At 40.6% G+C, this 27,938-nt stretch overlaps 1 protein-coding gene across 1 annotated transcript in view; it reads left to right on the forward strand.

Moving 5' to 3' along the window:
- Window positions 1-27,938, forward strand: part of MEE44 (Nucleotidyltransferase family protein) — a 96,637-nt gene that overhangs the window by 30,404 nt on the left and 38,295 nt on the right. Inside the window, exons 7-12 of the mRNA XM_087668432.1 lie at window positions 2,451-2,522; window positions 2,642-2,740; window positions 2,814-2,930; window positions 3,011-3,130; window positions 11,023-11,082; window positions 11,204-11,244. Coding sequence (XP_087524558.1) covers window positions 2,451-2,522; window positions 2,642-2,740; window positions 2,814-2,930; window positions 3,011-3,130; window positions 11,023-11,082; window positions 11,204-11,244 — 509 coding nt within the window. The remainder of the gene's footprint in view (window positions 1-2,450; window positions 2,523-2,641; window positions 2,741-2,813; window positions 2,931-3,010; window positions 3,131-11,022; window positions 11,083-11,203; window positions 11,245-27,938) is intronic.

The following is a 27,938-nucleotide window of genomic DNA, read 5'->3' on the forward strand; positions in this document are numbered from 1 at the left end:
TGCATCCATTGAGAGAATTGAATTATACTTTGTGCATTGGATTCTATCAATTTATCAATTGAAGCCTTTGTTTAGGTTATGAAAATCCACCAACTTTTCCTTATAAGGCTTTGTTTGATGGCTAGACAAGACCATTTACTCAACTCTTGATAGTAACTTTGCATGCCTATGAGCACATTTATCCTCATGTTCACACGTGGTATGATTAAGAGCACTAAGTTCTTCTTGGGTTTGAGGCTTTCCAGGGCTCTCTTGAGGTGTGTTTTCCAGCAAGGTATCTCTGATTTATTAGGCATATTCATCCTGGGCCTCATTCTTTTCTTTGTGACTTGCCATGATAGTGCAGTCTTGTAGGACTCCTTGTTAGTAAATCGGCTATAGCTTGAGATATGAAACTTTGATTACCAAACTTTTTGGATCATTGGCATGTTATAACAGATTTAAAATAGAAAATTCTAATCTAATCTCTGTGGCTGAACTGTCCAATTCTGCACCTTGTCTCAACTTGTAGGTGTCCTATTTCCACCTATGGGATCAAAATGGTTGTACCTAAAGGCTAGCAAACCTTGTTGGGAGCTTATTAGGACTTACGGGCAACCTATAGTACTTGCATTTGTAACCCAATGATGAGGATGGTACCTATGATGTCCTGTTTATTCCCTGCAGTGTCTTGCAATGGCTGTGTTTTACCTTGTTTTGATCTTCAAGAGAGTTGGATCTTTGTGAATACTTGAATCTTCAATTCTTCACACGTGGTACCTATGTGAGGGACAAAATGGCATGACAGGCTCCTTACACGAGATTCAAATCATCAGGAGGTGGGCAAAGGTCAGTTGATTGCACCCCTTCGGGATCTTTAATAGTGGGGGAGAGTCACTTCTCCTCTGTCCCACTATCTCCTCCTGCATCCATCTTTTTCCTCGGTAGGAATCTCAATGTGGTAGAGACATGCTACTCTAATCAATTAGCTTGATATGCATAACTGGAAATATCCATTCAGCTCATTCCATGTAATGCAATAGAATGGAATTGGAATTGACAAAATGAAAAGGAAGAAGGTCTTACCACGCAGTGATTCATTGCTCGACTTACCCTTTACAATGGATTTTGGTATATTCTTTCCATGAATGAATCAATCATTAACAAGACATTGGATTAGAGTGAGTAATTCAACCAATCAATTGGTTTTTCAACAAATAGGATTAGATGCAATGCTAAAAGACCAAGCAAAAGCTTCTAATCAAGTGGATGAAGCTCAACAAATGGATAGGTGAGAGAGATCAAGAATTGATTGAGAGTAGCTCTTGTTAGCGTGATAAAGACTTGAATACTCCTTGATGCTTCAATAAGCTTTCCAATGCTCAATGTTGACAAAATAATCTTCAATCCTTGCTCTATGAGAATAATCTTGAAGCCTCAGTAGCTTGAGATTGAAGCCTTGAATCCGTTTTCCCCAAATCTTGACTCCATGGAAGCTCGAGGTTGAATCTTGACCAATCTTGCTCAATCCTTGCAATTTCTTCAAGAAAATTTCAGAAGGATGAATCTTAGGACTGAAATGATGAAGAATCTTCAAGAAATTTGAGATTAGCTGAAGCTTGAACTTAAGCTTTCATGGTTGCCATAGCTAGGGTTTTGCAGAAGTTGGAGAAGAAGAGAATGCCACCAATCTTTACAATTTCTTGAAGCTTTCACTTGCCAAAGACCAGCTGAAGCACCACAAGCAGGGGAGAAGTCATGACTCACACCTTTTATACCTATGTTAGTGTGACTAGGTATCTCACTAAAGTATATCTTCCTAGCTTCTTACACATTGTGTTTTGTGATGCTGTATATTCAGTACAGTGGTTAAACTTGGGCAGCCTCTAGTCAGGGTTCCACATGTATTTGTTATCTTTAATGTGTAGGGGTCCTTTTTGTGTTTTCAGACTCCATGCAGTGCTTATTGGTTTCTCCTTGCAGTTGTGTTTGTGTTAGTGTGGTAGCACCAAGAATTAGAGTGGTACTCAACTCAGGATAGAGGTACATAGGCATTGAACAATCTAGATGCACTTCAAATTGAAGAGTCATTAGACAATAGATAGACACTAGTAGCAGCAAAATTGGGCAATTTTCTCAGTTTTCTGAAGTTTGGTAGACACTTGGAGAGATTTTGAGATTTTTATTCCTTAAAACCATAAAATTTACTGTTGTCTTTTGACATTCCTGTTTTTTGTTCAACTCATTGGGTTTTTTGGCATGTTTTGTTCTCTGGCTTTGGTACGTAGCACATGAAACTCTCTATTATGAATCTCTGTTCTGAATTTATTGCTTGCTTTGGCTTGGTGTAAAGCTTCGACTTTAACAATGCGCATCCATGTGTCCTCTCAAAAATCTCTATAAGCCTGTAGGGAGCAGGTAAGAATCTCAATAATTGTATTATATCCTTCTAATTATTGTTCTTGATGCAGCATGCAGCTCGGTATCTTACTGATCAAGACTGGGTCAAAGGGGACACCCTCAAAACTATTGAGAATACTGCTGTAAGTTTTTGTGCCTTTGCTCTTGTTTTATTGAGTCATTCACATCATATTAAAAGTGTTCACATGAAACAATCAGAGAGTCTTAGCAACTGCAAACTGCTATTTGAGATTTTTTCCAGATTCCAATCATCATGCTTGTAGCACATGTGCCACCTCATGTCTGCAGTACAACACATGACAATGATGGGCCGTATGATTCTAAACAACATCTAGAAGAGGTAAGAAACTTACTGTTGGAAAAGGATAAAGATTGCAAAGCTCAATGAGGACACATCATTACCTTTCTTGCAGGATAGTGCAAATGAGAAGAAAAATGGGCCATGGGGCGGCAAGACAGACCGGGAGTTTGTACGCCTGGATATCAGTTTTGAAGGCCCTTCTCACACAGGGCTTCGAACGGCCGAGTTGGTAATTTGATACCGTTCGCTTTTTTGAACATTCTCCTTTGATATTTGTAGCGAATGACAAATATATGGTTATGATACCAGGTGCGGGAGTTGGCTGGACATTTCCCTGCCATAGTTCCTTTGGCATTGATATTGAAGCAATTTCTGACTGATCGCAGCTTGGACCATCCTTACACTGGTGGATTGAGTTCCTACTGCTTGGTATGTCTATATAAGGGGGTGCAATATAGATTCTGACAACAACATTGATCCAATCTTCTTATCATATGATTTCCTTTTATTTATAGACACACATTGTGCTGGTTCTTTCAAAGTGAACGATCCAGTTTTCTGTTGTATCGTATAACCTGCAAACTTAAATGTTCAGCTGCATGTTGAGGCATCAGTTGAAGGAGTGTACATTTGAAACTTTTGCCATTTTATCTTGGAGCTTGTCACCATACTTGCCACCATATCTCCGGGCACACTTTTTGCCATGTGTCATGTGGATGCAAGACACCAGGGCTGGACAGCAAAACAGAAGTTTGGAAGATGATGCCCAGCTGAAGGGCAGCTTGATGTGATGGTGACCAGCAGCAGATGATGATGACCAGCAGCAGTAATGTCTCCGGCTCATAGGATTGATGATGGTGGCCAGTAGCTGTTACACTGATGGTGTTCCTCTTGGTTGTTCTAGTGTGAACAGTCTCTTATACATTGGCACTTTTTAGCTTAATGCTAGGAAGGTTTTTTTCCTTGTGGTGAATGCCATTTTTGCTGGGGTACTTCAGTACCTTAGAGACATTGTGTACTTGCACTTCCACTCATTAGCTAAGTGATAATGTTTCAGCATGTGTGTGTGCACACAGTGGTATGAAGAGTTCCTTTATCCTGAGCATCTCCGATATCTTGCGGAAAAGAGGAAGTAAACTCAAAATATTGAGAAGTACTAACATGCGAACTTGACATAGAAGTGAATGAGGGCAGAAAAGTTTGTGGAAAATATGAAAGAGGTAGAGATGGAGATGATTGTGGTAGATAGGAAAATGGTTTGTACTCCATGTCAGTTTTCATGTTAGAATGATCAGTCCTTTGTAGAGCTTTTGTCATTCCTACAAAAGCTTTAGACTAGTGCATTGAATCTATAGGGGAAAACTCAAATTTACCTTTATTCTGCTGTTGAGCTCTATACATGAGGATGAGATCATATTTGGCTTGTGAGATCTTGTATGGTTATGGACTCCATGGAAGTCCGGACTCTTCAGCCATACTAGAAGGAAGAGCAAGTTGTGAAGCCCGCTCCATCTCATGTCTCGATGTGCTAGGCTCGGGAGCATCATGATCATGTGGTGAATATGTGTTTGAAGTCATCTTGCCCTCCTATTGTTCTTGCTTCTTGCAAAGGGCTTTTAGGTCAAAGGTCAAGGTTTTGTCAAAGAGAACCTTGCGTTGATACCATGTGAAGAAATACCCTAATGCAGAAACATAAATGAAAGCGGACAACAAAGCATAAACTTAACAGGACACAGTTAGGGTTAGGGTAACTCGAAGACAATGAACACAGGCAGAGCTGATGAACGGGAGAGAGTAACGATGGATCTTGAAATGCTGCAAGGCAGCCTCAAAGTGTTGGACAGCAGCAAATGCAGCAAACAGTGATGTAGGATGAGTGTCAGACAGGCAAAAGAGAGAGAAAACTGCAACGCAGATTCAACTGATGATGTGGCAGCAATCTGCACAGTACATGCAAGCAGCAGATTGATGGTGACAGCTGGTATGAGGTTGCTGATGGTTGGGTGATGTTGGATGAGTGTTGGATAGGCAAAAGAGAGAGAAAACTGCAAACGCTGATTCAACTGATGATCTGCACAGTAAATGCAGGCAGTAGATTGATGGCGACAGCTTGGATGAGGTTGTTGATGGCTGTTGGGGATTGCAAACGCAGCAGTTTGCTGTCATGGACAGGCTGTATGAAAGTAGTGCAGCAATCAATAGTAGTTGCTTGGCTGTGAACAATGTGAGTCAGCAAGGAGAAGGCAGGAAACAAGTGCCAGAGTAATGTGAACATCAATGGACAGTTTTGGCTAAGATATCCTTCGTGAACAAGGTGTGGGCAGTGAAGCTAGAGGGCCTGAAACCTGCAAAAACGAGATTGGATTGAATGGATGGCAACCTATTTATTTATAGAAAGTTTTTGGGGCCTTGTACCTTGTAGCGTTTTAAACTCTCTCTAACCGTGCACCATTTTAGGGTTTTCATTAATTAAGCATTTTTGGAGCTGTCTAAGAGGCTCATTCAGCATGTAATACTTATTTTAGCTCAATACACACACATGCATACACTCTTCTCTTTCTATTGACAATGCCTATACACACACATGCATACACTCTTCTCTTTCTATTGACAATGCCTATAGTGTGTACACATGTGCATGTGCGTGTGAGCTTTGCACCCAACACAATAGTGGTATCAAAGCGCCTACCTGGTTGCCTGATCATGTGTCCTTACCACACCTTCTACTTGTGCATTGAAGCTTGCAACATCTCACATTTGTTGCTTTTGACATGCAATTGTGCACTTATGGGCAAGGACAAAGTGTAAGAGAAGTGGAGAAGCAAGAGAAGACAGAGATTGAAATTAAAGTGAGAAGAGAAGAAGAATTGGATCATTAGACTCATCGACGAGTGCCTATTGACTAGGCAGACACAACCATCATCAAGCATACCCACATATGAAATGTCATTGCACAACTATCAGCATTGCAATGGGTTTAACAGATATCACACAGATCTCCATGTTATGCAGCTCACTGTTGTTTTCTTCTCCACATGCGGATTCCCACAAATGTCAACTGCTATATGACTTAACGCTGAGTGAGCTTCTTATGAAGCGACTGCTCGATAACACGGCTGCAGAGCAAAGTGCCACATTGATGAATACTAGGAGCATAGTTCTAATGAGGGGGAAAAAAAAAGCAAGCATGTTAGTTATGGAGAGCATATGTAGTGTGAAGGATCACATAGTTTGATTACATATAGAGGTAAATTGCATTTGTGGTAACATGCTCTTATGATTCTTCATTGCAAATACAATGCTTGTTTATGGCTAAGGTCAAATGTGCATGGTACTTTGATAGTAGTGCTTCAAAGTACATAACATTTTATAGAGGTTGTTTCTCTCGATGTGGGATGCACCCAAGGAGGGATCAATTGTTTGTCTCAACAATGCATCATATCTGAGACAATATAGAACTAATGTAAGTCATTGGTTGTGAAGGCACTGGCATCAACTCCTCTCTCCACAAGAACCTGTGAGATGATGAATGAATGAGGAGGAGAGACTGACAAAAAATAGGCCAAATATCAGCCATAAATGTGCGTTGATAGACCAACATACAATGTGACAATGATGATAATCCATCAAAGTCTACACAACAAGAAACACTAGAAAGGGACCATGGATAGCCAAGTAGTAAGTGGCTAGCCCTTCATGGTCCACCAAGATGCCTTGGAGAATTTGATATCAATATCGATCATACCAGCTCTTGAAAATAGAGAAGAATCACAACAACTCTCAATGTCTGTCAACAATGTCTCGCAATAGCATACAAGAATATCTTGACAACAATGCCTTTGAACATATGTGACCATGGATTTCCTACCTTTGGCTAGATCGCCAAAGTATCCCCTCATGTGAGCTCAGATTAGGAGTTAATCTTGCTCTCTTTTAGGGCTAGTTTTACCGCTGTGGCAAGAAGGGACACTTACGGAAGGACTACAAGGAGTTAGCAACCTCACAAAAGAAGAAGAAGAAGAAGAAGAAGAAGAAGAAGAAGAAGAAGTTGGATGTAGACTCCTTCGCCAAGTTATCCTCTTTCTCAAACTCCAACTCCAATCCTCCAGCCAAGAAGAAGCCCAATGCGCAAAAGGTATCCGCTTCTTTTCAGATCAAGGGAAGGGCTTAGCCGCCCCTTTCACTAGTGCTTTCTAGTATAGGTGATGCAGTTATCTGTCACGACTCTTTGATGCCAAAGAGAGACGTCCTCATCTATACATGTATATATATACTTAGGTTCTAGAGAGAGACGTCCTTGATGCATCAATCGAAGTCTAGTAGATTCAAACTGTGGAGTTGGGATTGACATCTAGGTTCATGTTGGGCTGACATTTAACAGAGAGTGGGCTTGGCTCCTGTTCTTGTGCTCACATGAGGGGACACTTTGGTGGTTTGGCCAAAGGCAGGGAATTCATGGTTATATATGTTTAGAGGCATTTTTGACAGGATGGTCTTGTATGTTGCTGCAAGACATTGATGACGAACACAAAGGCATCCTATGATTCTGCTCTATTTTCAGGAGTTGGTATGATTGACATTGATATCGAGTTTTTTCCAAGGCACCTTGTTGGTGGCTTGATCACCCATTGCTTGGGTATCCATGGTTCTACTCTTGTGGTTCTATGTTGTATAGACTATGATGAGTCATTCTGCTTGTATCATTGTATCAGATCACCCATGATCTGAGAGAGGGTGTTAGCACGATTGTCAGCTCATGTGTGACTCAATGCATGCCATTTAGAGCAGGACACATTGTAGTTATTTTAGGCATTTTTTCTTATGATCATTTCATGTCAATTTGGCAACTCATTGGACGAAACTTTAGCTTAGAGCTCGCTTAGTAACTTAAGTGCCCTAGGTGAGCTGCTTACTAGGTGAAACTTTTAATGTGACTCAATTTTGAGGTGCAAACTTTTAATTTAATGGACGTTTTGCATCGCACCTTATTCCTTTTGTCTTGCTCTTGTACCACATAGTCTATACACTTATCCACTGCATACTCGGTGTTAAATCCTTCATTGCCAGTGCAATGATTGTCATGCCAAGAGCTAGGGGTATCATAATAAAGTTTATTTTAATTAAAAATCTTTGTGAAACTTAAATTGAATCATTATGTTCATTTCTTATTTTGACGACAGAGGGAAGGGTGGGAATTGTGAGTGTGAAGCACTGAACTCATGCTCAAATGAAACAAAAGATATAGATTACATTTTAAAGCATCTCTATTTATAGATTGTCCTTCAAGTCCATATTGGTATCCATTTGGATCTCCATAATGATTTCCAATTGGTTCTTGCATAATTGAAGGAGAGTGGACATGATGAGGATCACACCAAAATGGATTATACGAACTTGCCTCTTGACGATGGTGAAGACTTTAGACCTCTTATTGTATCCTAAGTGGCTTGTTTTTCCTCAATTGAGAGGTAATCAGTCTTGTCAATTGAGTGTCTCAATTGAGAAGCACTTTGTGATGAGTATGAGACAGAGAAGAGTTCTCGGTGAATGGTTCCTAGAAGAGAAATAAGTTGATGATGATGATGGAAACTTGTCCTCCACGTTGAGATCATAATGCCTCAAGGGGTGTGTTGCCTACTGGAGACAGATTCAAAGTGCACTTTCCATGAGTGGAATTGAAGCTGATGATGCAAGCAACCAAAAACCTAACCCATAGGAAAGTATTGGAGCAATGTGTGTCCTCCAACAGCAGTGCAGCAACAGGGTGATTGATCAATCTAAAAACACAGTGGTCCATGATGGTTGGATGGATATGATGGCAGATGGGAATTGCCTATAGGTGCTAGAGTAGTCAAGGAGGTTGTTTATCTGATGAAAATGGTGATCAAGAGGCAGGCAGCTATCTAAAATAGTGAAACACGGGCTGAATCTGCTCATGATGATGTTGGAAATGGTGACGATTGTTAGTTGGGGTAAAACACAGTAATGGTAGCCATCTGGAGTTGATGGCAACAGCAACAATATGACTACAACAGCTCCAGAAGATGATAGCAAATCCCAAAAAGCTTTTGTTTGTATTATGTATTAGTGTTTGGGCACACCCAAGACAACTTCAAAGCCACCCTAGATAGTTCAGTGACTCATGTGCTTATAAATAGGGCATGGGGCATAATTGATTATACATCCATCCCCACTCCGTACTATTCATTGTTTATTAGTTCATTCACTCCATCGCACTTTCAGCCTCAACCCTCTACCATTGCTGTCCACAACCCTATCCAAGGATATCTCCCTATCTGGGGATATCTCAATTTGTGGTGTTGAGCTGATCGTGACACCATACTAGTAGGTGACTTCATTCTAGAGGTCTCCTTTAGATTGTCATTAGTAGACATTCCAAATCGTTGCTTTTTGACTCCACATGAAACCAGCTCTCGTTCTCCGAGAGGGTGGTAATGGGTTAATTAATCAACAATTACAGCAAATAATTAATAACATAAAATTGAAATGCACAATTTACTAGTTAATCTTGGACAATGGACAGGTGGTTGGGCCCAAAATTGGCGCCCTTTGCGGCATTTCTTTTATTTGTATCGCTATTTGAATGGAACACACTGAGATTCCTTGAATCTCCTTCACACTTCAATTGCCTCTTGTTGTCAAGAACGACCAATAAGCCTTGAAACCATTTCCCCCTTGGTTTGCTTGGGGATTGCTATGTTGCTTGGGTTACAAATTCAGCCCCAAATATTTGTTGGCTGAATGTGCACTTGAATCTTGTGAAATTGTTCCAATCTTAGTAATTGAAATTCAAGTCTCTAGGCCTTAATTTTGAGTATGCTTCGTGAGGTGTCTGTCAAACCCTAATTTTAAATTTCCACTTCCAATGACCGATTTTGTTTGAAATTATTGATGAAGATTGTGAATAAGCAAGAGGATGAGAGAGAATACTGAGAGGAGAGAAAATTCTAATTTTTGTCGTCTAGAGCTAGATGTTGTTGCTTGCATCCGTAGGGCCTTGGTTGCATTTGCATGGTCTCAAAGCCTCCCTTGATGGCTGCAAATGGTCTCCAATAGCAGGGGACGTGATCACATAGCCTTTCTCTAGCTGTTGCATTGCAGAATGACCCTCTCTCTCTCTCTCTCTGTCCCAACCTCCAAAAACGTTTTTCCCACTTGCATGGACAAGTTTTGCCAAGTGGCAGCCTTCCGAAAACAATTTTCAGTATTATCCAGCTTCATTAAATTAGTTTTCAGATTTAATAATTATTTATGGCTTTAAAAAATAATTTGACAAGCCAACAATTAAATTGGCTAGGCCAATTTATCACCCAAGTAAACTTGAGTACTTATTAGCCTAGAATTGGCATTAATTAATTAAAGACAGCCCAATGTATTTTCCCTCTTTTTTAAAAATAAAGAAATACTGCAAGGGGCGCCTAACTTAGGGGCCAATAGGGTGTCGGTGTGGCAACAGGAGCATTTTAGCTTCCTGTTTTTCTTCTTGATTTTGTGTCTTTAAGTTCAGGTAAAGTGGGCGACTGTTAAATTGGGTGAAAGCATTTATATATTTTGGTTGTACACTACCACCCTACCCAGTGAACAAGCCAGTTACATTTGCACTAATGATCACAGTTGAGGTGCATTGACTAATGAAGATGGTGCATTTTTAAACGTTTTTCTTGGTTTTATTCATTGTAGATTATCCATTCGTGGATTTTCCTTAAGCAAACACTCTTTTAGTAATTCAACCTGATGCTTAAAACCTTACTCGATAACTTTGTGAAATGTGGTTTTTTATGAATCAGAAATGCCAAATTTAAGAAGACATTCAAAATTCATTATCATACAAGCCTTCAAGATACCCTCCATCCAAAGTCGATGTAGATATCATTGTCATAATCCCTACAAAGGGGAAGGCCTCTTGTTTTATTTAAGACAACTTCTTTTAGGGAGAGGGCGCATCAGCCAATAACGTCAATATAGAGATATTTATTCATATGGTCAAATTTGCAGAGGGGCAAAGGGAAGGCATTGGTGAAACGACTGGTGCAAGTTGCAGGGGATGGGGGGATGTGAATAACAGGGTAGGGGTGTGTAGGCAGGCAAGCAGGGGCAGCAGGTGGTGTTAGGAGCTCTAAGAACACATGCATTTAGTTATTATTATAAATAGGCAGATGCCTGGCAAACTAGTTTCCTTTCTGTTAGATATGGTAGTTTGCAGCACTAAATTACATCCACACTGCTTGTTTTTAAAGAGATGGGGCATGTTAAAAACCAAGTTATTAGCGAGTGAATACTTGCACACTCTTTGTTTACAGGTGCTACTAATTACGAGATTTTTGCAGCATCAACATCATCTAGGTTGGCCATATCAGCAGGTGAAATCTGTGTTTACTGCTTTTCCCTCTTAGTGGGTGCAATAATGAATTCCATACGACATGCAAGTTTCTTATTTTAAGTTATGGAACACTTAAAACAGTATTATTGACTTTCGTGCAGAACCTTGGGAGCTTGCTGATGGATTTTCTACATTTTTTTGGGTATGGAAACATTTCATATCTCTTTTTAAAACTGATAAAGATTAAGGACATGCACAAAGGATGAAATCAGGATAGTTTCAGGGAACTGCCTTCAAGTGGAATAGTACCCAATCCTGTATTGAATAGAGTTATATTGTTAGCTTTTTATTGTAAAAGCTTGTCCTATTAAGTGAACATTTGAGGGTTGGAGCAGCATGGATGAAAGCGACAAGCTAATAAAGTAAGAGTTGGAGGAGAGGGAGACTGTGAAAGCAGCCAAGGGTTGTCACAGGGTGAGCATCCTTGCCCGATTCAGGGATACTGAAGTAAAACAGTAAAACAGTGTTGGCACATGGTTACTGTAACTTGGAGAAGGATGGAGGAAGGTGACAGGCTGGTAATCCATACCAAATTTGAGTGTCTGTTTGTTGCTGGTTGGGAGTCAGTGGTTCCCCAAAACCCTAATTTTTGGGGGACCCTTCAACATCTATGAATAGACAGCCTGCCCACCATTCACCATCATCCCTTCAGTGTAGGTTCTCACTCCTTTGTTGTGTTTGTTCCGTCTACTGTCACCAGCCCACAAACTGCCTCCTTTGTGTGTTCGACTCTCCATTAGCTAGGCAATAGGTGGCAGCCCTCTGTCGTCATTAGGCATCAGCCTTGCAGTCTGTTTCGGCCTTTTCACCCCTAGGTGGCAGTTGGTGACCATCTTTTCCTTGCTGACAGCTATCCTACAGATGTGCTTGCAGCTTCTTGTTGCCGTCCTTTGCTCCAAGCACCATCCTTGCTGTCACCTCAGCCATTTGACCCTTTGGTGATCAATGTTTGGTCTTCCGCACTCTGATCAGTGGTCATTGCACTTGATCTATCTCCGGTGGACATCACTCTTTGACACTGCATTGCTTTGCCCTTGGGCATTCTGTACACTCTTACATTCATTTACAGCATTCATTCACTTCAGAGTTCTTCTTTGTGTATTTGTCTCTGTGTTTGAGTTTTGAGTTTTTGCGTTTAGGGTTTGAGTTTTTTGCTTGTCTCTGTTTGAGTCTTTGTATTTTAGTCTTGGTCGTAGATATTGTGTTTCCTCATTACAAAACCCTAGCAAATCTTCACATGGTATCAGAGCCAGTGCTCTTCTAAAGAGTATCCTGCGGTGATTGTGGAGGCTAGTGTTTATGTGAGACTCACACGCGACTCGATTTTCTGACTCATAATGTCTTAGGCACCTCCTTCTTCAGATCCTATGATGCCCTATCAAGCTTTTCCATCATTGGAGGCTCGGAGAAGGCATTATGGTCTTAAGGAAAGAGATAGACACACCTTCACCTTTACCATCTTCTTCTTCTCGTTTTGGTCATCTTATAGATGAAGAGTTTGAGGAGTACTTGTGCATCACGTATAGATTCGGTTTACACTCCTTCAACGAGTGATACTACTCTGTCTGGATCGATTGGCGAGACTAGCCATCTCTTTGATCTTGGAGGAATTATGACATTAGATACGTCTGGCGATCCATATTCTTTATCTCCACCAGGCCTTGTGTTAGGTTCGTATAATCCTTTTGAGTCGTATGAGCCAAAACCCTTTTATGTTTCTCCTTTTGGTGTGTAGGATCCGAATGGTTTTCAGTATGTTAACTTTAATAGAGGAGGCTCTCGAAGCATGCATTGTAGGCTATGTTGAGACACCCTATCTACACACCCAACACATATGATGATACATGCATTGTTGGCTCTCTCTTGGTTGGTGCTTCACTTTTGGCTGAAATTTGTTGCAAGTGTCCTTGATGGCTCGTTTTGCATTGACTCCTATGCAATCTTCATCGTTATTGAGTTTCATTTGATTTTTCTCATTGATATTGTTCATGGTTGTCATGTTATTGATATGATGTTATAAGTGTACACTCTTTCTTTCTCTCCCAACCTCTCTTGATATCACTACAATTTCAACATGCTATCAAAGCACCAAGCTGTTGATCCCTAACCTAGGTGAGATTGGAGCAAATAGTGGTGTGTCCTACTCATTATTCATCAGGTATATCTCTACCATTTGTTTCATTTGAGCAAGTATACGACATTTCTCAACTCCCTCTATCAAAAGATGACATACCGGTGAGACAGTAGGGTTTGCGGGGAGGAACACGGAGTGAACTTGACAAACATGGAGAAGAGAAGAGAAGAGAGAAGAAACTCTGATGAATGGAATGATGAAGTTCTGAATCATGGAGTGAGTGTGATACAAGGGAACAAGGGTGCTGTAGCACAAGAAAGATGATGATGACAGCCACGAACCATGAACTGTAATGTCCTCTTGAAGGGGTGTGAGGGTAGTGGAGAGGCTAGAGAGAAGAGGTGATGGACTGAATGAATTAGCCGTGAGGAATGGATGAGAGAGTAGTCTATAAATAGGCACAGTCAGTCTAGGATGGCGCTCCTTTTTAGGGCTGCAAACCCTAAACGTAAAACACAGAAACAGAAAAACGCAAAATGCGGGTAAAGAGTGAAGGGTTTCTCAACACCCCCTCTTAAGCCCAGAAAAGGGAACAAGAGGAGTGAGGTGGATGTGCAATACTACATGCAGAAGGATACTCATGTAGCAGGTGCCACTTGGATAATGTCCCTCGTGGAAAAATTGTTCACTTGCCCAAGCGTCCTAGTATAAAGATGATGAAAACATGCAATGTATAGGAGGAATGTCAAACAAGTGACCAAGGCAAGAAAAAGAGGAGAAATAAGATGTAGGGGATTCCTAAGATCCAAGATTTCCATCGAGGAAAGGGAACCTGCAGTAAAGAATAGTAGACAGAGTGAACTCGAGAACCCGAAACTCAACCTCGGGAGAGAAGCCACGAGCTCTGTGCATCCATGCTGGAAGGAATACGAAGGCCTCGTCACCTAGTTGCGGCTGAATCTCTGAGGTCCCCATCTAGGGGTACCTGAAGATCCTGGGTATTAGTAGAAGAGATGATTGGTCGAAGACAACCACCCCAAGAAAGTAGAGGATGGGTGAAGAACTTCATGTGGAGTAGGTTCCCCCTATGAGGTGGGAGATGGAGGGGTTCCCATTGAAGTCAAAGAAGAAGTAGATGTCCCCTCTGAGGATAAAGAAATAACATGCCCCTTTGAATTTCCCTCTGAAGTAGATAGGGAATCCAAAAACTCATGGATCACGGACTCCGAAATGTTTGATGATGAAGGAAGTGCCGCTGGTCGTGTCGAAGAAGGTATTTGGGGTGCCGAAGAGCTCCCAAAGGTAGCCTCTCGAACCTGAGTAGTCGAGGGTGGGAAAGGGTGGGGCTTAGAATGAGCAAGAGGTGGGCAACAGTTGTTGTCTCTCAGTGGAGTGGACTGGGTAGCTGAAGAAGAGGAAGGAGTTAAGCAACCAGTGTCTCTCGAAGGAGTGGATTGATGAGGATACGGTATTAAATAATCACTGTCTCTCGATGGAGCGGAGTGCAAATCCATAGGTCGTGGAAGCCACTATACTTGAAAATAAATAGCAGAAGACTGCCGTTGGCATTACGATGATCTCTAGAAGGTTGTACCGCCAATCGATCATCCATGTGCTCGAAAGGACTTAGTGTGCATCAGATGCATCTTATTGCCTTGAGCATAGTACTTTGACAGCCGATGCAAAACGATCTCTGTGGCCCAGAAAGGAGAGGTGGCCCCAGGAGTGTCTGGTGGAAGACACATATACTCCGGGGTGAGTGGGGAGCAAAGGTCAAAGTCAGCAAGAATCGGTGGTGTGTCCGGTGATGCCACAGTAGGAGCACCTAGTAGTCTGGTCATTTGTTGGTTAAGAAGCCATGAATACCAGTGTGCCTTGTTGAAGAAGGAAGAGGTCAGCCACCATGAACCACAAACTGCAATGTCTGCCTTAGGGGGTGTGAGGGCAGTGTGAAGCACGAACCGCAATGTTTGCCTCAAGGGGTGGGAGGGTAGTGGAAGGACTGGAAGTGAGCTGCCAGTGGGAGGAGGATGTGACCAACAGTAAGAGGTTGCAACCAGTAGAAAAACGCAGGTGAGGAGAGAGAAATACTAAAAACGCGGGTGAGGAAAGAGAAAGACTAAAAACGTAGGTTGTAAGACAGAGAAAGACTGAAAACGCAAGAAAAAATAGCAGTAGTAGTCAATATGCTGAAATCAGCTCCGAACAGTGTGTGATCGGCTGGAAAAAAGCGCGAGATTGTTGTAAACAGCAATGGACAGCTTGGACAGCAATGTCCTCCGCATCCGGGGTGTGGAAGCAAGCTGAAATGCTTGAGATCTGCAAAAACGAGATTGTTTTTTGAATGGAGCTTAGCGAAAGAGGTGTGGGCTGAAAACACTTGAAACCTGCAAAAACGAGATGTTGATGCAGCAGAAGAAGAAGAGAACTGGATGCTGAACCCACCACCGGTCTTTGCCTTCACTGGAGTAGAGGATCTTTGCCTCTGTTTGAGCAAATCCAGCTTTGATACCATGTCAAAAGATGACGTACCAGCGAGACAGTAGGGTTTGCGGGGAGGATCATGGAGTGAACTCGGCAAACATGGAGAAGAGAAGAAACTTTGATGAATGGAATGATGAAGTTTTGAATCATGGAGTGAATGTGATACAAGGGAACAAGGGTGCCGTAGCACAAGGAAGATGATGAAGACAGCCACGAACCACGAACCACAAACTGCAATGTCCTCCTAAAGGGGTGCGAGGGTAGTGGAGAGGCTGGAGAGAAGAGGTGACGGATTGAATGGATCAACCATGAGGAATGAATGAGAGAGTGGCCTATAAATAGGCACAACAGTCTAGGATGGCGCTTCTTTTTGGGGTAGCAAACTGCGGGTGAAGGGTTTCTCAATATCCTCCCATCCCACCACTATCTTTTTCACATTCTGACCTACTCACGTTCTCATTCCAAAATCTTGGATTACATTTCAGTCTAGCTTAAAGCACACTAGGGATCGGATCTTGCATCTTTGCTCCTAACACTTTATCTTTCTCCATTTCACTATCTATCTATCCTTCAATCACTCCGCCTCTTGGTGTATCGTTAGGGAAAATGCCACCCTTTAATAATGTATATTCCACATATCCCCATTTTACCACATTCTTCTACATTGGGATGATATTGATGGGCATCGATCCCCCTCACTGCTCTCGAATGCTCATAAATCCCCCACATAACCTTTCAAACGCAGGGAGATCCATTCTTTGCTTATGGACTGTTGTTACACATCCCTTGGGTCACTTCTACATTGGGATTTCCATCCTTTGCTCCCTGTGTCCCTATCCATCCACCATGGGCTCCTCAAGTGGTTACCATGCCCATACTGAGTCCGCCCATGTCTACATTTGAATTGCATACTTATTGTATGTATGGTGGGCACTCTAGGATTGCTTCCTAAGTGTACTTTACTCCCCCATCTTATTCCCCCTATCCACCCTATTTACCCTACTGCCATTATACACCTTTTTCATCTCCTAGCCCTACCACTCTTGTTGCAATGGCAAAAAATGCCTTCACAGATAAGGCTCGTTTTAATTAAATCTAAATTTACTACTTGGTCGAAGTTCATGCAATAAGTGGTTGAATCTTAGGAACTTTGGGACCTTGTCGTTGGTACCTTTAGCTCACCTTGGTCACATCTGTTAATGGTGGGCCCACAATGCCATAGCCAATGTTGAGGTAAAGTAGGGGTTGCTTCCTAAATTCCACTCTCAGTTACAATATTTCCTCACATTAGAGCATTGGAGTTATCTTATTGATTCCTATGTGACACAAGATTGCACTTGATGTTCAATCTCGATTTTAAGATGTAGGAATTTCCATTAAGGAAGGGGATGATTTGAAAGTCAAGTTGATCGAATATTGACGATTACTCGCTGAGTTTGCTACTATCGGCTTCCCAAAGTCAGATGACGATCGGGTTAGGTTCTTCTTGAAGAAGTTGCCCACCAAATACTTGCATTTTATCCAACACATTATCTCACTATCTAGATTGCCAACCTTCTACAAGTTTGAATGTCAGCTCTTGCGTTATGCGAGGCTGTATGATCAAGTCCACAAGAAGTCCTCCACACACATCCATTAAGAGGGGCGAGAGTTGGTTGCCGCTTCTTCAGGAGAAAAAACCACTAGTGGCAAGAACTCACAAGATGCAAAGACAAATCGAAATGAGGGTGACACCACTTCCTCAGACAGAACCAAAGAAACACGACTCCTTTGATGATAAATTTCTAAGAAAAATACATTTTGCACACATTGGCCATGTGAATGAGGAGTGTTGTACCAAGGCCCAAGGTCTTCGACCTAGAAAACCATAGCAGACTGCTCCGACCGCCTTCACTTCGGTTGGCTAGTCTAGTGGGGCTATGCCTCCCACTGCTGCACCATTTGCTCCATTTACACCAATGGCTATTGGACATGTGACTCGCGGACAGTCTTAGCAATCTATATTCTTTACTACTCCTGAAGGATTGGTTGATTTCGCTTTTTAGACTTCCACTGTATACTTACATACTCATTTCATTACACTTATCTTTTCTTTCTTTTATTTTCAATTTTGTTTTTTGAAGCATCTCATTACTCACCTCAGTACTTGCAGATTTTTCTCTCTTTTGGAGATTTTGTATTTTAGTGTAGGGCTAACATACAGGCTTGCACCAGTCCTTCGTGAGCTAGAGAGAGGAGATGCACGCCGTTCCTTTTGTAGTTCCATCTACTTGGAGTTTTACTCTTCTTCTAGCATGGAGGCTTCCCCTCCCACGGCGGATTGTGCATCATTTCTCTTGATGCTATCATAGTGGTGACTTCTATCCTTGCTCATTTAGTAGGGTTGCTTCATCATCTTCATCCACATGGTTCTCAGCACCACATGAAGGTCGACATCCTCATGCTTCTCTTTCTTCTTCGGCATCGACATCTAGATTGAGAGGGGATTTCTACTTTTCTTGGTATTCTACAAGTTTCAGTACTTGTCTTCAACATCGGCCTCCCCCCCGTCGTATGTTTCCCTATGCATTACATGATTTCATTATCTTTGTACCAGGGCGCTTGGGTAAGTGAACAATTTTTCCACAAGGGACATTGTCCAAGTGGCATCTATTGTATGAGCATTCTTCAACATGTAGTATACTATGCATCCCATTGTACAAAGCACCATTGGATGGATTCTAACATATTTCCCTTGACGGATTACATCACCATCATTTCCATGATCTTTCATCACCCTTCCCTTGTCATCGATATTCTTGAGTGGTTGGGTACGCTTGTATTGTTTTGTGATGTGTTGGGTGTACCTTCCCTACTCCCATCTTTTGGATTATTGTTACTTGATTAGCTGCCACCCCTAAAATTAACATTTTCTTAAAAAAGAAAGAAGTTCAATGTGATTCCATCCGCCGTTGTAGGGCTTAATAGGCCATTGGACAGTCGACATGCACCCTTTATCTGATGCCCTGTCCTCTTTGGGGTGACTACTTAGACTCCCTTGGTAAGATAGCCATCACCTTTGTGGTCTTGGTACGCCACTAGGCAACCGATGTGCATTCTTTGTCCGATGCCTTGGCTGCTTTGGGGTGGGACGTCTTGGGGTAAATATTGCTGGTCTTTCCTTTTAGACTCAGTTTTGGGCCTAAGAGGGGGTATTGATCTAAAACATGCTTTATAGTTGATTAGCATATTTAAACAACTCTAAAACACACTTAATTAAAAAAAAACACAAATTTGGTGCACGGTTTAAGAGAGTTTTAGTGGTCCCCCAAAACCCTAATTTTTGGGGACCCTTAAACATCTATAAATAGAAAGGTTGCCGACCATTCATCATCATCCCTTCAGTGCAGGTTCTCACTCCTCTGTTGCGTTTGGTCCATCTACCATCGCCAGTTCACAAATGGCCTCCTTCATGTGTTCGACTCTCCATCAACTAGGCGACAGGTGGCAATTCTCCCTTGTTATTAGGCGTCAATCTTGTCTGCATTCGACCTTTTTACCCCTAAGCGGCAGTTGATGGCCATCTTCTCCCTGTTGGTAGCCATCCTACAGCTGTGTTTGCAGCTTCCTACTACCGCCCTTTGCTTCAAGTACCATCCCTATTGTTGCCTTAGTCATCTGACCCTCTGGTGACTAGTGTTTGGTGTTTTCCTCGATTTCCACTCTCTGACTGGTGGTGATTGCACTTGGGATCCATCTTTGGTGGAGGTCACTATCCGACACTGCATTACTCTACCCTTGGGCATTTTGTATCCTCTTACATTCATTTACAATATTCATTCACTTAGAGTTTCTTCTCTCTGTGTTTGAGTTTTGAGTTTTTGTGATTTGCGTTTAGGGTTTGAGTTTTTTGCTTGTCTCTGTTTGAGTCTTTGTTTTTCAGTCTTGGTCGTACATGCTATGTTTCCTCAGTGCAAACCCTAGCAAATCTTTACATGTGACAGTAAAGTGCTTGAAGTGTATACTCCACAACATTCATTCCTATTGAACTTGATGGCCAATGCTCAAGTCCACATAGGCCTTCTTGTCACCAACCAATCTACAAGGCTAGACTCTATGAATATGCGCCTATGATCAACCAATCTACAACATTATAGGTAGGCAATGCTATGCTTTAGCTTATCATAGCTATTGAGTACTTGCACCTATACTTATTCTCCTCCAACGAGCATTGATCTAGAACACCACCCAGGGTCATAGAAACACACATGTAGCCTTCAGACATTAGTTATACTAGTTTTATTCTCTCCTATTCTCTCTTGTATTTGTCCTTGTTTTATCTTCTACTAGGTCGTGTTTACTTTAGAATCTGCCCAACTAGTCTAAAAATCTCTCTCCATCTCAAAGACCCACTTCATGGATGCATGCATTCTTTCTTGTTTAACGATATCACGTACATTTTGTAAACGCCCCGAACAACGTAGTATGCTTAACAATTATGATATTCGCTTGTTTTCGAGATTTAATATAAAAGAGAATGAACACTTAAAGCTGAAAATGAAAATTACTCACAAAATTACAGCCATGAAAATGTAAAAGTAATGGAGACAAGATTGAGGGTTCAAGATGGGCAACCTCCCCCGAAGGAATGTATTTCTGCTCAACCCAAGTTCCTTAGGGAAGAGCTCAGTTACTCTCAACTTGAGAGTGAGGAGAAGTAATTCTCACTCTCACAAGATCATGCAAAGATGTACAAACACACATGCATTATCTATTATGGAATGATAAGAACTGATTTCTTTACAGTATGAGAGAAGAAAGAGGGAAAATCAGCCTTTCTCCATCGTTGAACAGTAGTACATGGATAGGGCTTGCTTCTGGTTGCTAAAATGGAAGAAAGAGCTTGAGAAGGAGGTGTTAAAATGAATTTACAGTCTTGCTGTCCTGTAAAACAGCAGTGATAGAAGAGGGAATATGGAGGAATTTGATAATGGAAAAGTGGGGGATGATGATGGGGATGGATGGGGCCAATTTCTGGCTATCTGTGGGGGTGCTGTACATGAGTTTACAGCAAAGAAAAATGATGTTGAATGAAGAAAAACGAGCTCTTATTCATAGGAGAGGGAAGAGCTAGTACAAAAGGGGAAAGTGGAGTAGCACAAGACAAGTGTCCAGCCACGTGCCATGAGATGTGACAAGTGATGGGACACTTGGAAACTTGTGTGACAAGTGTCTTGACTCTTCTCTATGGTCTTCCTTTTTGGGCTGAATACTGTCAAGAATAGAAACAACCAAATTTAGTAAGCACAGTCAGAGTACAGAACTTACTATTTTTAGAATGACATCCCTATTTTTTAGGACTAGCATTTTTAGGCTAATTTGAGGCTCCTAAAATTTAGGGATCTCTTAAAATTTAGGGACCCTCCCAATATGGGTGTCATATGAAAGCTTTTTCCGTGTACATCGCAAAAACGGTATCAGAATCTTCATGTGACTTTCCTATGCAAAGAAATGTGCATTTCAAGCTTTCAGCCCACACATGCACGTTATACAAGCATTTCATGATCATGCCATCTTGTTGATTGTAACTGTCTGTTCTGGTGGATCTAGCCCACACTTCAAGGCATCGATCTTTTCTGTGTGCGAGTCTAACCCTGATATGCGTGAGTTCTGGTCACAGGCGCCCAATCGGGCCATATAGGTGGAAGTGTGAACTATCTTTTCTCTAACCCACCGCGTGGGTCCACCATAACCTGTGACCACTCATCAGTGGCCAGCTCCAATGCACTTTTCTTTATATCTAATTAGTGCAAAGGAAATAAATTTAATAGATCACTATATAGACAAATTAATGAAAAAGGATACAAATTTTGTTTCTATAGAGTTGTGACACATTTCTTCTATATATAGATTCTAATTTATCTAGCCATCCAATTTATGTGTCTTAGGCAAGTTGGGAAAGTTAAAAGTACCCTTCATCCATGTTATCACAGAAGTTGATATAGATGTAAAGCCTAGTGTGCTTGCGATAGCTGTTGATATTTGTATGCATGATACATGAAACCTGTCTTTATCAGAAATAATCTAAAGGGCAGTCAATATAAACTGACTTGCATTCATTAAATAAATCAGCAAATAAACAAAAGGCTCACCTAACAAGAGAGCTAGAATTCTCTTGCAGGATGGACAATGCACAATAGGCCCTAAATGTTGGTGCCCCTTTTTATCATTACTTTATCATTATTCAAAGCTTGCACAAATCACAAGTGACTTACTGCCACAAATCAATATTCTCTCAATGCTAGTGATTCCCATGTCCCTTGCTCATGAATCAGCCTAGGCTTGTCTTCATCATGGTGTGCTTAGTTGCTCTCACCATCCCTAACTAAATGTGCAACAAATTTTTCCATTCACACTTTAACAAAGTGCAAGATGCATAAGAATACATGCGTCCGTAGTCCAATGACCTGCCAAAGTGAGATTCAAGGTGCAAAGCTGGTTTCATAGTGTTATACGCTTTGCATATCCAATTCAGTGTTAGACTGAGTAGCTTTAGGCCTGCACTTTAGACCTACATTGCTGACACAATAAACTACTACTCCCATGCATTTTTGGTGATAGAATGACTATATTTAAGCCATTTTCTGTAGTACAACTAATCCATATGTGCACAATGAGCTTGTCACCTTAAATGTTCACCTCCAACCAATTGTACTGGTCAAAAATTGGCACAAACACTCCAATGTGCCAAACCCTAAAAATGGCAGCCAACATTTAAGCTCAATTTCATAGAACATTTGCTTTGACAACTATCTTGCATAGTCCCCTTGCAATTCCATACTATTCCTCTCACAAATGGAGAGATTCTAGCCATGAAATTCTGAGAAAATGACTTCTTCACGACAAACTTGTTTAGAAAATGCACAAGGCTTGAGATTTGAGAGAAGGAGAAAGGGTCTTAGCTTGTAGTGCTGTAATAACCTATCTTGATGAGAATTAGGTAAAGAACACTAGCATACCTTGTTGTAAATGGAGTTATATGTTGGATTCATGGTTGCAAGAATGGGAGTACATAGCTTGGAGAAGAAGAAATTGTATTGAGTGATATCGATAAGAAGAGTTACAAGACTAAGTATGCCCTAAAAGTGAATCAATATATATACAAGGCCGAGGGAAAAAAATCTCCTAAAGAGGGAAAAAAGTGCCTTGGCTGTCCTAAACGTTTTCACACATATCACTATCAAAATATGGCAATAAATCTCCTGCATAAAATGACTGCAGTAAATGTTGTGCAAATTGCTGGGTGCATGTGGCACATTTGCTCAGCCTGCTTGTTGTGTCTACACTATATGATTTGCCCTACTTGCTGTGCCCAACCTGGTGACTACACAAAGCTGCTGCGTGTCGTTCACCACCATATGTGGGGCATTGAGAAATTGATGCAATGGTGAAAGAGCTTGTATCTTTCTTTTGTTGGCCATCGTTGAGATATAACGTTGATTCCTTTGTATGTACATGCATTGTATGTTAGAAGGTTAAGTATGACCAAGAGAAGGCACCTAGATTGCTAATTCATTGCCTATTCCAAATTGGAGAGTATATCTATGGAATGGTGAACAAGAGTTGGCACTCATGTATAGGGAAGTACCTTGCATGGTGGACCAGATCAATCCACAAAATAGAGTAAGCCCAAAGCTTTGCGGAAATCTTCGAACTTCTACGAGACAAAGCCTCTATGAAAAGATCTGCAAGGTTGTCCTATGTTGGCACATAGGCATATTCCAAATTGAAGAGCATATCTATGGAATGGTGAACAAGAGTTGGCACTCATGTATAGGGAAGTATCTTGCATGGTGGACTAGATCAATGCACAAAATAGAGTAAGCCCAAAGCTTTGTGGAAATCTTCGAACTTCTACGAGGCAAAGCCTCTATGAAAAGATTTGCAAGGTTGTCCTGTTTTGGCACATAGGCATATTGCAACCTCAACATGCTTAGTACGTGCAGAGAACATTGGATTTTGTGCAACTACCAATGTGCTTTGATTGTCAGTAATGATGGTGGTGGCAGAAGGTGAATGTCCAATACCCAAATTAATCAAGAGACGTTTGAACCAAAGACATTCAACCATAGCTATGAAGTAGGAATAGACTTGCAGTCTTTAAGACAAAATCTTTGCAATTATGTTGCAATATACTTGTTTAACAAAAAGCAATCATCACATTGCTTGAACTGAATGCCCGAATAATGATATAATAGGCCCAAATCCGACATATTGAAAGGTGAATTCACCTCAATCTTAAAATCAATAATACATGTCTCATTAGAACCAATGAATAGCATGTTATCAACATAAACCACAATGATCAAAGTTACATGTCTGATACATAATGTGCTTTCAGTTGAGCTATTGTGAAACCCATGTGCAATCAGGTATGCATGTATCTTCTCATACCACTCAAGGTACTTGTTTCAGACCATACAAAGCCTTTTTCTATCATCACACTTTGTTTTCTTCCTCTTTTTGCACAAAAGCATTGAGGCTGAAAAATGTACACTTACTCATATAAATCACCATTTAGAGATGCAAATTTGAGGTCTAACTAATGTGTATATCAACCATTGTGAGTTGCTAGTGCATAAATGCTATGAATAGATATTATATGGCAAGTGGGAGCAAATGCTTCATCAAGATCAATGCCCTTTTGCTGAGCATAATCTTTGCCACAAGTCTAGCTTTGTAGCGATGAACACTATTGTTTGGCTTGCGCGTTAACTTATAAACTCACTTGCATAAATGATCTTCTTGCATGGAGGCAAATCACATAAGAACCAACTCCCATTTTCGACAATAGCATCATACTCAGATTGCATAGCAACCATTCAATTTCTGAATTTTGTGCCTCTTCAAATGGCAGAAGTTCATCATCATCACATAAACTAGAAACAACTAATGCATAGCAATCTGATGCATAAGAGGCAAGGCACTATATGAGCCCGAACGAGTAACTAACAAACAATGCACCTAACTTACTATCATCCAATGTTTGCACCATAGCAGCTAAGAAACACGTTTCTTTGAGTTTAAAACTTACGAAACATTTCTTAAAGTACGAAACGCTTCTGAGAGTAAAAACATGGGCGTTTTTATTTTTAAATTTTTTTTTGGTGAGTTGGAACTCAAAACATGGTTTTTTTGACAAAAACTATTGGGCAATGTTAAACGTGATGATGATGATGTGTAATGACTCGTGAGGGCTCAAGATTTTGGATAAGAGACTGATTTTTTTGTGATTTTGTTTAGTTATTGGACTTTGTCAATCTAGTATCTATTCTTGTCTTGAATATTATACAACTTTAGCCTCATTTATGAGTTATTTGTGATATATTACGATTCATTCTCGATTTTGATATTTTGTCAGTTTGTTTTGAAATGAGAATCATGATGTTGCAACTTGACTCAGTCCATATTATAGATAGACTATTTACATGTTAATTTCAATTTTCTTTGTATGATATGTATGAATCATAATGTTTGAGTTCTAAACCATAGTATAGCTTAGACTAACTCTGACTTAAGTGACAAGTCAATAATGGATTATGGATATGTAACGTAAACTGTATTATTCTCAATTGACTCTATTATTACTTAAGCTCAATTAGCCATTCTTTGTTTAAGAGAGAGTTCCATCCATAGACGTTTAGAACCTCTTTCCCCAGTCAAAACTATTAAAAATCCCTATATAAAAAAACTTGCGTTTCTTATTTTACCCCCTCTTGAAAGAAACTTACAAAACACGTTTCTGATGTTTCGTTTCTAAATGTTTCTAACGTTTCTGGCTGCTATGGTTTGCAGCAACCATTTTAGCATAGTCCTAGATCACCCAATCTCTACTCTCTCATTACGAAGTGTATTCTTCACATCTACATCAGCAATAGGTTGATATGTGATATCATGAGAAATATTCGTAGGTCTTATTTGGCACTGCATGTGACTGTGCACCATTGAAAAGCAGCAACAAAGTATCATAGATGTCTTGTGAGCATACATTTGTCTCTTTCGTAAATGAAAGTCAAAGTTGAATAATATCTTCTGTAAAGATATCATCACGGTTGACCAAGATACATTTACTTTGTATATGATATAAATTATAACCTTTGTCTTCATTAGTGTATCCAAAAAAAACATTTCATAGCCTTATCATCCAATTTCTTGAATTATTGCACTGTTACCAAAGCATAAACCAAGCACTAGTTGTTAGGTACGAAAAGTACGATACGGTACGATACGATACAATATGGTACTAAATGGTACCTTAAGATTTTATAAGGTACGGTATGATATTAGTACGAAAAAAAAATTAACTTCATTATCTTGAACTATAGATGATAGAACAGATGTTTAAAGTCTAAATAGCAATGCTATTGGAGTATATAAGATGAATACTTGAGGGTGATATGCCAAAACCTCTATGGCATATGCCGCATGTGCAACATGTGCTACGACTTACAAGTACATACATAGGAGTGGATACATCATACATGAATGATCATACAAATAAGAGGCATGTATGCTTGAGAGAGAGAAGGTTGAGAGAGAGAGAGAGAGAGAGAGAGAGAGAGAGAGAGAGAGAGAGAGATGAAATGATATGAGATGCTTTATGAACGTCTACAAGAGGCCAAAATGACCTGTGAGACCAATAGTTACCAAACAAACCACCAAAGGTTTTGGTAAAAGACTTATGAATTTTGTTATGGTTTTGTTTGGCATTGCTAAGGCTAAAGTAGCTATCGATGGTACATTCACTAATTCGTGTACTCTCAGAAGGTACATTAGGCCAAGCTATCCTCTGGCCTAGTTTTATTAGCAATGAGTACTAATGCTTTGGGTTGGGTGGTGCAAAATGAGCTGTGAACAAAGGTAAAATCAATAGGATTAAGCTACTTGATGATTCTCAAATGGTGTTGAATTTATTTATTGATGACACTAACATATTGTGAAAAATGATGGGGCATCAATTAGAAACGTTTGGAAGTGCTTGAATACCTTATGTATAGGCTTTGGCTCTAGGATAAATCATAACAAAACATGTATGAGGAGTCTAATCAAGCTTCCACCCCCTTTCTTGGTTGATCGATCAAGGCTACAAAATCAGCACCACCACCACGACAATAACAGTCAACAACCCAAACCACCACCAACAACAACCACCACGCCATCCCAAAAAAAAAAAACCTGTTTTTTGGTACGAATTTGTATGGTACAGTACGGTACGAACCTCGTACGAGTTCAACTATGAACCAAGCAACCAAAAACACACAAGTAAGCCACGGATGGCTTTTTACCAGAGGGAGCCTTATAGAGTAATAGATTGCAAAGCCTTAGCGGGACGCTTGTTAAATACATAGGCTGGACATAAAGTAGCCTCAAGCTAGGAACTATACAACAAAGCTTTCTCTCTCAATCATGCATTGTGCTATCTCTATGAGTGATTCATTTTTCCTCTTAGTTACACCAGTTTTGTGTAGGTGTATATGGCACTATACATTGGTATTTTATTGTACATTCAACTAGATATGCATTAAATTCCTAGGACTTATACTCTCGCCCTCGATTTGAATGGAGAGTGCCTACTTTATATCGGACAAATTTTCGGCCATTGTGACGAGGACGTGAAATTTTATTGCTTTGCGTATCATTTAATAAAAAGTTAATTAAATGTGCTAATGTGACTTGCATATGTAAAGTGCAAGTTAATTATTTCACACTGTGGGATCCAGGACCCCAGGATATCAAACAAAAGTTGTAATAAGTTATGCATGACAGGTACTAGGTGGTACTTGCAAGACACTAAGTCCATTTTTCCTTTTAAAACTTTGTTCGTTAGTCCAATAGCATATATATTTTCCTTTTTCTTTTCTTTAGTGGGGATGGTACGTTAGCCATTTTGTGTCCCAAGGAGATCAAGGCATCAGCCTCAGGCTTGGCTTGAAACCAATAATCTCACAACGCAATACATAGAACTTATCTTTTTTTTTTCTTATAATCCCATAGCTAGGTTTTATCCCAAGGAAGATAGGGCATTCTGACTCAAACCCAGGAACCTACCAATTCCTCACGAGACGACAAGTATCTTGTGGCACTTCTCTTTTCTTTTGCCACATGATTGGACTTGGAACAAATATCAGCCTATAGGCCACACTTAAAGCCCAATCCCTCACTCACCAGGTGACTTTATTATGACGGAGTATCAAACTAAATACTTCTACTAGGTTGGCTATCCTATCGAAGATAGTCGC

This window comes from Lygodium microphyllum, chromosome 26 (assembly GCF_053477565.2).
Source record: "Lygodium microphyllum isolate KBCC chromosome 26, Lygodium_microphyllum_v1.1.10, whole genome shotgun sequence".
Taxonomy (NCBI): Eukaryota; Viridiplantae; Streptophyta; class Polypodiopsida; order Schizaeales; family Lygodiaceae; genus Lygodium; species Lygodium microphyllum.